This window comes from Rattus norvegicus, chromosome 9, assembly GCF_036323735.1.
Source record: "Rattus norvegicus strain BN/NHsdMcwi chromosome 9, GRCr8, whole genome shotgun sequence".
Lineage (NCBI taxonomy): Eukaryota > Metazoa > Chordata > Mammalia > Rodentia > Muridae > Rattus > Rattus norvegicus.
The window spans coordinates 109772942-109785329 of record NC_086027.1 but is presented as its reverse complement, the minus strand read 5'-3'; the positions used below and the strand labels follow the sequence as shown (position 1 = coordinate 109785329).

Below are 12388 nucleotides of genomic sequence, written 5' to 3'. Positions count from 1 at the left end.
CTCTGACACATTTGAAAATATATTCAGTTGTCTGGCTTCCCCATCTTAGACCGTTTAAGCCTAAGATTTCAGTTTGTCACAACTCTAAATAATTTTCCCCATTTGCACATGGTTTTTGTTATTTTAGTTTTTATTTTTGAGACAGGATCTTAATGGCCTAAACTCCCTGTGTAGCCAAGAGTGACCTTGAATTCCAGGCTCTCTTTCTTGGCCTCTTAAATACTAAGTTGATAGGTGTGTACCGCCTAAAGAGTCATGTAAGGGGTGTGTGTGAGTGTGTGTGAGTGAGTGTGAGTGTGTGTGTGAGTGTGTGTGTGTGAGTGTGAGTGAGTGAGTGTGAGTGTGTGTGAGTGAGTGTGAGTGTGTGTGAGTGTGTGTGAGTGAGTGTGAGTGTGTGTGTGAGTGTGAGTGTGTGTGAGTGAGTGTGAGTGAGTGTGAGTGTGTGTGTGAGTGTGAGTGTGTGTGTGAGTGTGAGTGTGTGTGAGTGTGTGTGAGTGTGTGTGAGTGTGTGTGAGTGTGTGTGAATGTATGTGCCTGTGAGTGTGTGTGAGTGTGCGTGTGTGACTGTGTAATAGATTAAAGGGTCGTTACAGGTTCCTGAGGTTACACCCGGATGTGATATCTGGACTATCTTGTTGATGCTTCTCAGCGAGTACAACCAGGCTGACCTCTCAGCTGTGGCCTGTGTCACCCAGGATCGACTTTGCTTTTGATGTTTTTTCAAGAAGTGCACAGCAACTGGATTCTACATGCACCTTGCTCTATTCCTCTGCTCACTAGAAGAACCTGGGACCTCTTTCTACCCAGTTTATCCTTTAGATTCAACGCACAATTGTCTTTAAAGATACCCTTCATTTACTTCTTGGGATCACACACTTAGAGAGCTTAACACCCTACCTATTTGAATTCCGTGCATCTCTGTAGTCGCTGGCTATATTGTAGATTTTGAGATCATTCCTTAAACAAACAAACAAACAAAAACAAAAACAAAACAAAACAAAAAAACAGTGTGTAGCTAAGGAGAGGCGCAATCCGGAAGGCAGGATTTGTTCTTCTGTAATTTATTCAGAGAATGTTTACTACAGTCCCTCCCTCCCCCTCCTCCTTTTTTCTCTTTACTATTTTGCTTCATGGATGACCAGGGCATTGCTTTGCTGCAGACTAAGTTTTTGTTAACCCCTACCGTCATCTTCATATCTGCAGTGAGTGTTCACTGTGAACAAACGTGGTAGGCGCCACAATTCCAAATACCTGCTCTTGTGGGACTGCATCTCAACTGAGAAAGGAGTCAATACAGAGAAAATAACAGAGAAAAAATTCAATATCCTGTCCTAATGTAACACAGAACCACAGAAGGGATTATGTATACATTCTGAAGGAGACAGACACAGATGCTGTGAGATCCGAGGAGAGCAGCTGAGACAGGGGATACATCTTTGAGAAGTACGGGTAAGGTCACGTGAGTTAGAAGATTTTATTGGAGGTAATGTTGTCAGGACTCATCTTAAGGAGAAAGAGAGGGGGAGATAGAGAAGAAAGTCAAGGCAGAACCAGAGGATGAAAGCCCATAGCTGCTCTGCTGTGAGCTGCCAGACGAGGAGACAGCCATCCTTACCGGAAATGCCTCCATGAACAGACAACCAGAGCAAACTAGAGCTTAGACTCTAGGCTTTGATATTTGTTACTATGTCAACATAAAAACCCCACCCAGTCAAGCTTTGGTGTTGTTGTTAAATAAACTGCCATCTTGGCCTGTAAACAATTCCCTCCTAGGTAAAATTAGCCTGTCAGAGAGAACGCCCTTGACTTGAGTTTCATCAGCAGCCTGTTGCTCAAACCATTGGGTGTTCCTGCCTATATTACCTTTATTCCCATCAGGAGCAATAGGTGTGGAGAACATGGCCTGCTGGTGAAGAAAAATAAGGAAAGAATTCACCGTTAGGTAGTCGCCAAGATTTTACAAAAGGGTTTTGACAATGCAGTCCAGCGCCCAGGGCAGATGAGGCCACGCTGAGGTGTCTGTGTCTGACACTTTCAGCTGATTTCTCTGGTGCCTTTCAAGTGCACAGGCAACCTTAGTGCCCAGCCTGGCTGGTCCTCTGGGGAATTCATAGTTCCAACTTTCGTTTGCCCCTAATTTAGTAGCATGCTCACAAACTTAAAATGGATTGGAAATAAATAAAGGAACCCAAAGCGAGAGGCTCTTTACTGCTGGTTCTCATTCTCTAAGCATTCCCCATATCTTTAGTGCACAGTGGCACACAGAGGGTGGGGGTGGGGTGGGTGGGGAGGCAGACAGACAGACAGAAGACAGACACAGAGTAAATAAATTAGTATTGTGCTAAGGAAGGAGTAAAGCAAATTGGTAGCCATGAGTCTTTGGTGAAATAATATTCTAGATCTGTAGGGTTGGAACACCTGAGCTTCCAAGTGAATTCCAAAGCTACATTCCCTCTAACATGGGTCATAACTGAATCTCTCGAGAAGGGGAGGCTCACCGGGACAGATTACGCAGCTGGCTCAGTGCCACAAGGAAAGGTCAGGAGGCATGAATCTGAGTGGAAGCTGAGCGTCGTTGGGCCTGCGTTCAAATCACTAAACCCTGTTCTCCTAGCACCCTTACCACAGGTGTCTGGATGAGAGGAGCTATAAGACGCTCAAGAAGTAGCACTGCTGTGAGAATGTCTTTGACTCGTGTCAGATAAATGACTAAATTAGTGCTTCTCTAGAGTAGCGTTCCTCCTGCTAATCCAGTGAATGCTTAGAGGGACCTGTGCTAACAGTCTCTCAGGTAGGTAGATAGATAAGTGGATAGATGGATGGATGGATGGATGGATGGATGATGGGTGGGTGGGTGGATGGATGGATGGTTGGATGGATGGACAGATGGATGATGGATGGGTGGGTGGATGGATGGACAGATGGCTGGATAGATGGATGGATGGATAGATGAATGGATAGATGGATGGATGGAGGATGGATGGGTAGGTGGGTGGGTGGGTGGATGGATGGATAGATGGATGGATGGATGCATTGAGAGGTGATAGGTATCTAAGGGACTTGCAGAGAAGAAGTATAACTCATCCCTCTTGTGAGATGCCAGGTACTCTGGCCTTCTATCTAGACTCTCTTGTTGTTGTCATTTCCATCATTGCCTGCTTCTAGCTGCAGGATATTTTTCTAATGGCTCTGCTCATCCTGCTTTTGCTCGATTATCACTATGAGATAATGCCTATCTGGTATAGGAGGTTCACCGAAGTTACCACAAGGCAGAGGGAGAGAAGCATCCCACCTTTGGGTGTGGACAGCCCCTTAAAGGCTGAGGCCTGGAGTAGGCTCCTTCTGAGACTGGCTGAGACACTAGTTGTTGAGAGAAAACCAGCTTCACTATAACTGCCCAAAGTTGCTCAGTGGCCTCAGACAAATAGCTAACAATGACAGGAATAGTTCCATCATGGCTAGTGATTTTAAAAGGTAATTATCTAAATGCTGTATTTTCCACCTTTTCCTTCTGTGGCCAAGTGGATTTTTTTATTCACCGAGGGAAGCTAAAGTCTAGAGCCCCAGACTGGGAGCTAGTTAAACTGTTTTAAAACAAACTTTCCTTAAACTGAAATGCTTCTTTTAGAGACATTTAAAAATAATATTCCAAACTCCAGATGACTATTATTATTATTATTATTATTATTATTATTATTATTATTTTGCTTATAATTCAGTAAAGACCATTACATAAGGGGTGCTGAAGGCCCTCTGTAGTAGGAACAGATTGTCACTGAACTTTGAAAGTCCAGTAGAAATTTGCTTTCATATCATATAAATGTGTACACAAGGATAATTTTGACCTATTTATTTCCAGAGATCAGTGGAACAGATCTTGCCTTTGTCAATAATTTTTTTCTAAGAACAGTAATTGATCTACTGAGACTTGGCTGCAGGAATTTGCCTACCACATTGTGGTGAGAAGTTGGCCTAAGGGGTAAGGAAGTCAGGTCAAGGGCAGTGTTGAGATGGGCGGAGCCTTCTTTTCCCCTTCACTTTCTTTCTTCAGGAGCTGCCCAGCTGGAGTTTAGTTTCCTTCCTTTACCCTGAACTTTACTCTAATTATTTTTCCCCTACAGCCTCCTGCTGTACAAACCAAGGTTTAACTTAGAGAATGTGTTTTTTAGATCTTTCTTGTTATATTGTGGGAAACAACATTCCTTCCCACCTTCCAGTTAGAATAAAAACTCTCTTCCTAGGGCTATATTGAAGAATCTAATATGTGTCCGCCGATTTTAATGTCTCCAAGGTCTCTAGACCCAGTAACCTCCTTTCCGGTTTTTACATGTGGACCTTGCTCTTGACTCGTCCGTGACATAAGTCCTGAGACACTGTGGCTTCAAGAGGTGAAATGCGTTGGCCAATTAGGCAGCTCCTATGGTTGTTCTTGTGGTGTGAGCACCACAAACCAAACACTGTGACTGAAATGATGTGGCCTTTGGGGTAGGGGTACAGCTCACGGGTTGAACACTGGCTTAACGTGCATAAGGCCCTGAGTTCAAGCTCAGGTCACACAAATTTCTCTCTTAAGTCTGGTCCATAATAGGTGTGAGATATTCTCCATCCTAACTGCCAGATGGTTTTGTTTTTAATAAGATAATTGAGTGTGTGTGTGTGTGTGTGTGTGTGTGTGTGTGTGTGTGTGTGTGTGACAGGTAGCTAGTTGCAAATTATTGAAATGTTATTCTTCCCCAAGAAGAGGCGTAGCTTGTTTTTTTGTTTGGTTGGTCGTTTTACACTTTGTGTATCTGGTAACCATTTTCGGAGACGAGCATATGGTTCTGTTTAATCTCTCTCTGGTTCCCACCACTTCTGTCCCCCACCGTCTCCCCACATATGCAGAATGGATTTTATTCATTCCTTAAGTTCTGAGAGACCTTTCCAGTACCACTCTGGATTTCAATGGGATTTTTTTTTTCTTTTTACATTTATTGTTGAATGGATAGTGCATAATTTTGGCTTTACCTATCTAATTTGCATATATTTGTGTCCTATGTTAAACTGCATGGAAAAGCCTACAGAGAAAAAGCTGTGTCCCGCCAACAGCTAGTAACCTATCTTTTCTTTTCTTTTTTTTTTTTTTCTTTTTTCTTTTTTCGGAGCTGGGGACCAAACCCAGGGCCTTGCGCTTCCTAGGCAAGCGCTCTACCACTGAGCTAAATCCCCAACCCCCTATCTTTTCTTTTAACTGCTCAAACTGAGAGCCCAGGACCTGTGGCAAACGGCTCCTTTGCCCCTTTCATGCTCACACACGTACTCAAGCCTTGAAAGAAAGTGGCTGCCTGAACTGAGAAGTAGAATTTCCCAGATTAACATGGATTCAGAAAGGGAGACTGTGGCCTTTGAAATTACAGTCAGGGGCTGAGTGAAGTCAGACAGAGATGGTAAATGACCGAGGAGCACAGCATTGGACATGAAAATTTGAAAGAAACCAGAACTGAGAGTCCTCCCCTTCTGACAGGCTTTGGGTCTCAGAGAAGATTCGTTTTGATTACCAAGGACTTCAGAGGAGCCTCGACATCCACATTGTTGATGTTTAATGTGGCGACGTGTATACTATCACTAATAGGTGTTTTTGAATAATCAGAGAACTTTTAATAGTTTTTAAGTCCTTTACTTAAGATGCTTTTAAAACTCACCCTTCTGTTCCGTTCCCCAGATTTGCTGAGAAACAGTCTCTCTTATGATCCAAGAGTTCACATTTGGTTTCAGAACTCATCCACCCCCCCCCCCCCCAACCCCGGTCACTTGGAGTTGAGCTGAGGCATCACGCTAATTTCAAGGAATAGTACAGGTTGTTTTTTTTTTTCCTTATGGAGGAAAATCAAACTGGGTTGCATGGAATTGGAAGATGAAAAACGGTCTTCAGATGCTGGAGCAGAAGCCGAGGTTCTTTAACAGCGTCTTAGCAGTTCCAGTCTCTCACATTAGCTCAAGAGACCCCGTAATGGTAACTTGAAGTACAATCTAGAAAGTGATCCAGTCGTCCTGGCAGAACAGCAGCGTGGGAGTGGGCAGCTCTATGACGTATGGGCTTGGCTGGCCTCGAGCAGAAGATGCTGCCATGAGAAACCTGGGGTCTCATGGGGGTTTGTGTCTAAGACAGCCACACTGTTGAGAGTCAGCGATCCAGGTTCAGCTCACAAAGCCACAGTGAGTTCTAGGCTCGGCTAAGGAGGACCCCTCTGTCACAGACACTCATGTGACTGTTAGCAAGCCTCACTTTCCGGTGCATTTTCTAAGGCTCATCAATTTCTCCTGTTCTCGTGATCATTCCCTGTTGCCTGGGTCCCTCCAGTGTGAGTGTCCCAGTGTGGCACATGGCTTCACGGGTGACCAAGAGAGAGGTCAGCGGCTTTTACAGCACAATCACAGAGGCGACGAGTCCTAACGTCCGCTGTGTCCTGTTCATTAGGGGCAAGAAAACCAAACTCAACCCACCCTCAAGGGACGGGATGTTGGGGGACGGCCTAGAAGCCTAGTGGGAACTCTTGTAGAAGCTGCCCACGTCAACCTGTTGCCAGTGCACGCTTGTTATACATCTCCATCGATAGACCTTTGGTGGCCTGAGATGTGAATATCGTACTTGCAACATTAAATATTACCACTTACAAGCACTAACTCGCGGGCCAGGAGCGCAGTGTCCCTGGTAGGTGCCACATTGACTAAATGCTGAGCCAAGCACATTTGAACACCAAGGCTCCCGGATTGGTTGAACTTTGGGCCTCTGAGGTTATAAGTGAAGTCAGGGCCCTCGTGGCCATAGCAGCATTGTATGCATTCTAAAGCTGGAGAAGCAGAGGGTCCCAGCTTGTCTCCCATTATATATCTTTTGCCTGGTACTTTCCAGGGGCGGGGCTGTGGACAGGTTCATAAAAGAGTTACTGAGTTGGGAGGATGAGGAGCTTTGCTTGTCTTAATGACTCCTCTTTCCCTGCTCCTAACTTCTCAACCCCAAACGTGCCTATCCCTTAGCAAAAGGGGTAAAGGAATGCGAATTTATCTTAACACTTTACTATTTCAAGTTTTCTATTAGAAAGCCTATGTGTCTTTATGAGACAAGTGCAGGGTTATTTGCCTGTTCTGGTGCATAACTCAAGGGTCACCATATCTCTGATTTGGGAATCGAGGGATGGGTGTTTTAATTCTTTTATTCTTCTTGCCCCGACTGACTCCTGGGGACCCATAAAGCTTCTGATCCAACCCCCCGACCCCATAAGAAGCTAGCACCCTGCATGATGCTGGGCCGGCTCCTCCTGTGAGCCTCAGTTTACCACCCGACCACCTCAGCACCCTCAAGTCCAGTTAGTATGTATGCCACATCTTGTGCGCATGCACCGCAAAGGCGGGAACTGTGTCTCAGACCTCTTACTACCCACAGCACCTCATAAAGATGCTGACGCGGAGCAGGGATTGTAAATGAATTCGAAATGGTAGAGGACGCCGCAGGAATATATAATACGCTTTGGTCCTCTTCACCGCCAGTTTTTGGTGTTGACTACGCTTTTTGTTTGTTTGTTTGTTTGTTTGTTTGTTTGTTTTATTGGATTATTTTTTAAGAAGACAGCACAAGGTGTGATAAGTGTGCCTATAGCTATAATTTATCTATAACATTTCATATAGACCTCTTAAACCGAAGTTAGTTGTGGCTCCTATAAATGATGTTTCCCTGGAGTTTGAGGTGCTAACATCCCCTCCCTCTCAACAGTTCTCTTCCTTACTCTTACCAGTAGCTCTGCCTTTTGTTTGTAAGTGAGCTTGAGAGGACGTGATTTCTACATTGATGTAAGGGAACCTTACATATGTTAATTGCTATGTTGTTTTGTGGTTTCTGGTGCTCTGCCCTTGGCCTTCTGTTTCCTTGCGATGAGTAAAACAACCTCTTGTCCTCCAAGAAATGGATAACCATCTGTATTTAAGGTGGAATAATGTATTCACCATCTGAAAGCCAAGGAGTGCGGGGTGCAGAAACCACAAACTTAACATGGAGTGACCTATGGCCTCACTGTTTAAAAACGTTTAATAAATAAAAGGAATCTTGGTAATGTGCTGTATGTTTTCATTTATTTCTTTATTACTGTTTTTAAGGGTGTGTTTGTCTTTTTGTTTTAGTGTGGAAAATTAGGAAGTTGGATGATTACAGCCTAGCAAAGGCTACTTCTTAGGTTGGCCATGCTATAGAGTTATGATTAAATTCCGTGGATAGAGTCAAGCTACTGTACTGTGCACACGAATTCACAAAGTACATCGTGTATGAATATTCTTTGTGCACAAGTCTTTCAGAGGATTAAAGTAAGGACTCAGACAGCTTCACACAGGGTCAGTCCCGTTACTGAGTTACTGTTAGAACTTTCCTGGCGATAGGTGAGGAACCGAGGAGGGAAAGACTGGTGGGAAGCAAGCCTCGTAAGTTCCGTTGTATAGAAGTACATCTGGTATCTTTAGTTCGCAGGAGAAGTCAGTCTATTCAGTAGCCAAGGAGGCTCATGTCCCTGTGTGTGAGCTGGTGAGACACAGCTCTAGTTTCTCTCAGATCTCATCACTGGCTTCTGTCTAGTTTCTCTGATACATCATGCAATCACTTAATGTCCTGGATTTATTTTTCTTAATAAAAGTTTGAAAAACATCCATTAAATAAACACACACACACACACACACACACACACACACACACACACACACGACCCAAAACCCTCACAAAAACAACTATACATTTGACACTGCTTTGAGCCTACCTATCTTGAACTATCATGTTAAAATCAGTCACTCGAATGTGGCCCAAGCTCACAGAGTTTGAAGTGTGTGTGATGGCAGTTCCCCCACCGCCTCTCGTGACTAAGACCCCAGGGGCTTTGTAAGGAACTGGAGTCACCTGCGTGTGCTGTATTTGTGGTTCGTGCGTTTGCAGAATAGGTTCATAGGAAGCAAGGCCATTTCCTGGATCAAAGCAGAGAGCAAAATATTGTGCCCTAAATAACACACTAGTTACTGCTAATGTCAGTAGGGGGAGTCTTCCCAACTTTGATTTAATGGGAGCCTACGGCCAAGCCAGCTGTTAACAGTTCTTAACTGCTTGTCAGGGGGACCAAGAGAGGTACAGAGGGCCAGAAACATCTTTTCTCTGTAGTCTGTCTCAAGAGTTCCAGCAGGTGTTGAACAGTGACAGTGGTGGTCCTTGAGTGTCTGATGTCCTTTGGCTGTTGGACGATTGAGTTCTGCAGGAGATTTGCATGAATCTGTGACTCCATAAATAAGGAAGTTCATGCAGAAGTTTGGAGCTCCTCTCTTGACTCAAAATGAGCAAAAAAAAATTTTTTTTGAGCTCCTCATGAAGAATAACATGAAGGTAGAAAAGAGGGGAGGCATGTGAAATGCTGGCTCTCTCTCTCTGTCACTTTCAGGATTACCCAACTAATTTTAAGCCATGTGCATTTTGATTGATGTCAGCTGCCTTTTTCTGAACAAAGAAACTACTTGAAGCAAGTCCCAGGGAAGGAAATATGTGGCTCTCATTTTTGTGATTTTTGTCATTTCTAGAGAACACTAGTAAACGCGTGTGGCTGTTGATGGTCTGACCGCTCTCCAAATCCTTTTGACATCACTCTGCGAGTGTACCAAGCACAGATAATCTTAAAAAGTAGGGAGAGTTTATGGTCTTATCCCGAGGAGGAGAAAGGTCTCTTCCTCAGATGATTTACAACTTGAAACATGTTGCCATGTTTTTAGTAAACCTACTTTATTAATTTCATCCTTCTCTGTGGAAAATTAAAAGAAGATAAATGCACTGGTACAACGCTGTGCTTTCTCAATAACATATTGTGCTTACAATACCATGGTGGACTTGCCGGGCTCAGCCAGTCATATAGAAAGCACAGACACGAATCCCGGGGAAAACCTCTAATTGAATTACCTGGGGAGCACTGACAGGCAAGCTTTCAGGACAGACAAAGCCCTGCCTTCCCCAGCAGAAGTAGGTCAAGTTGAAGTCCTCCTTGTAACTTGTCTGTTACTGGTTTTGACAGCACTCTCACTGTGGGGATCCACTAGGCTCTTTCTCCTGTGGTTGAGCGGCTGTTCCCGAAGCAAGAGAGTTGAAGCATTATCCTCCCGATTTAGGGAAAATTGATAGCAGATCAAGTGAGGGGGAAGTGCCTTTGAAATTGAAGTCCTAAGCATTTTCCTATAGATTACCACATTCCTGCGTGATTCTTCATTTATTGTTTTGAGGGAAAGGAGAGAGAGAGAGAGAGAGAGAGAGAGAGAGAGAGAGAGAGAGAGAGAGGAATATGAGAGTGACTCCTGTAGCATTTAGCTCAGTCTGGAAAGTATCATTTGTTTTAACTTCGGGACAAGATGCAGACAAGCCTATGTCCTGCCAGAGTATGAGTGGAGCATTGATTTGCATGTGTAAAACAAGGAATAATGAGTTGTTATTCTTTCCCTTTTCTTTCGCCCTCTCTCTTTGCCTTACCCACAGCCTCTGCAATCCCAGACAATGGAAGAAGATCCTGCCTAAAGCTCAAAGTCTTTGTGAGGCCAACAAGTAAGTTCCTAGAAAGAGCTTCCGAGGGTCCCCATCACTGCGCATGCTTCTTCCTATGGTCTGGTTCACAGCGGTAAAATTTGATTTCACCTTATTTTATTTTATTATTATTTCTTTTTTTTTTTTACTGTCAAGACTTGTGTGATCCCTGTTATGTATATCCACATCCACATTTGAGTTTTCCCATCGTATTTCCCCTCATTCTTCACGATGCTTTTTTTTTTTTATTTCATGGATCGAAGTACCCAGCAGTTGCTAACTTGTTGTTTCTCCAAAGACTGTTGTCTGTGCACAGCAAACGGGAACGATACTGGCACATGGATACGTGCCCTGGATTGTTTAAAAAAAAAAAAAAAGCAACCTCTTCATTGATAAAAGGAGACGATAGAGAGAAAGAAAAAGGAGGAAGTGGGGGTTTAAGGGTGTCCTCACTAACATATTTGGCTGTTATCTCTATTTCCGTTATAGACAGCTGTATGAAAACTATAGGTGTTCATGATCGTGTTTTCGATGTTAACGACAAAGTAGAAAATTCATTAGAACCAGCAGGTTAGTATGCTTAGAGAATCTCTTGTTAACCGGCGCGTCTCTCTCCCGATGCTTTCGTCCTGGTTCTCCTTTTCTTCCTCTCTGCATGTGTGCATGCGCCCCTTGTTGTTTCCGCTCCCGCCCATTGCTAGCTGCTTGCTAATATTACTTATCTTCTATCTCATTCTTCCAGTATTTTTTTGTGTAGTGCATGCTAGACAGAGTACAACTTTTCTTTCTTGGACATGGGTCCCATTGGAAGCAGTTCTTCTAATATTAGAAGCCCTACCAGAATACTAAAATCCCACTGCCTCCTACCACATCCTCACGCGTGTCGGTGGATCACGGTGCACAGTAAGGCCAGGTTTCATACCAGATAAAATATTTCTATGGTACATATTTATGAAATTTTCTCCCCCCCCGCCATATCCAAATCCACGGATAAAAGCAGTAAGACCACTGCACAATATAGGGACTGATTTGACATCTTTAGTCTTCTCTAGCACTTATGTGCATCAATGAAATCTAAAAATAGTGTTTCCCTTCAGTATTATTTACCTATTGTTGATAATGGTTGATCTGGAGACGTGCAATCCTGTAGCCACCACAATTAGACACAGGATCTCCTTGAGCCGGAGTAACCCTTGAGTACAGACAAAACAAGCTTTAAAGATATATATATATTTTTTAATGCCACTGACATGCATAGTCAAACTTCCTCAGTAGGGTGAAAAAAAGCAAAGGGCCCAACCATATTCATTTACTCTGTGAGTTTGAGGCTACCTTGGTCTACAAAGTGAGTTCCGGGACAACCAGGGCTAATCACAGAGAAACCCTGTCTCAAGAAAAAAAAAATCATGTAACCACTTAGAGTGTAGCCTACTGTGGATGGTGTAGACTGGGAGGAGCCGTTCGTTTGCTTATGAATTTATGCTGGCTTTTGAACACAACCAGACCCATTCTGTTGGGTGGCAGGCCAGTTTGTAGAAGCTCCGGTCTTCCTTTCTACCATCCACTTACGTAGATCTTAACAGTTTTCTTCATCCATCTCTCATGACCATCTTAGAGCTACAGAGAAATAAAACCATTTCCTCCTCACCAAGAGATGTGAGTCCCTTTATGCATATGATAAAGTCTCCATGTCATTTGTTTGTTTGTTTAGTTTTGTAGTAGGACTTTCCTTTTGTTACAGTTCTGGAAACTAGAGAGGTTTTTAGTCCACTTCATCCTCTGAGTGTTGTTATGGGGATAACAGTCCATGAGCCTTAGGGAAAC

The 12388-nt window shown here is 43.7% G+C and overlaps 1 protein-coding gene across 6 annotated transcripts in view; it reads left to right on the top strand.

Annotated features, from left to right (window-relative positions):
- Positions 1 to 12388, top strand: part of Efna5 (ephrin A5) — a 278611-nt gene that overhangs the window by 257067 nt on the left and 9156 nt on the right. For 5 of the 6 annotated variants that reach the window (XM_063266544.1, XM_063266542.1, XM_063266541.1 and 2 more), the window contains 2 exon segments: positions 10520 to 10585; positions 11054 to 11134. In XM_063266544.1, the coding sequence (XP_063122614.1) occupies positions 10520 to 10585; positions 11054 to 11134 (147 nt within the window). 6 annotated transcript variants of the gene reach the window in all.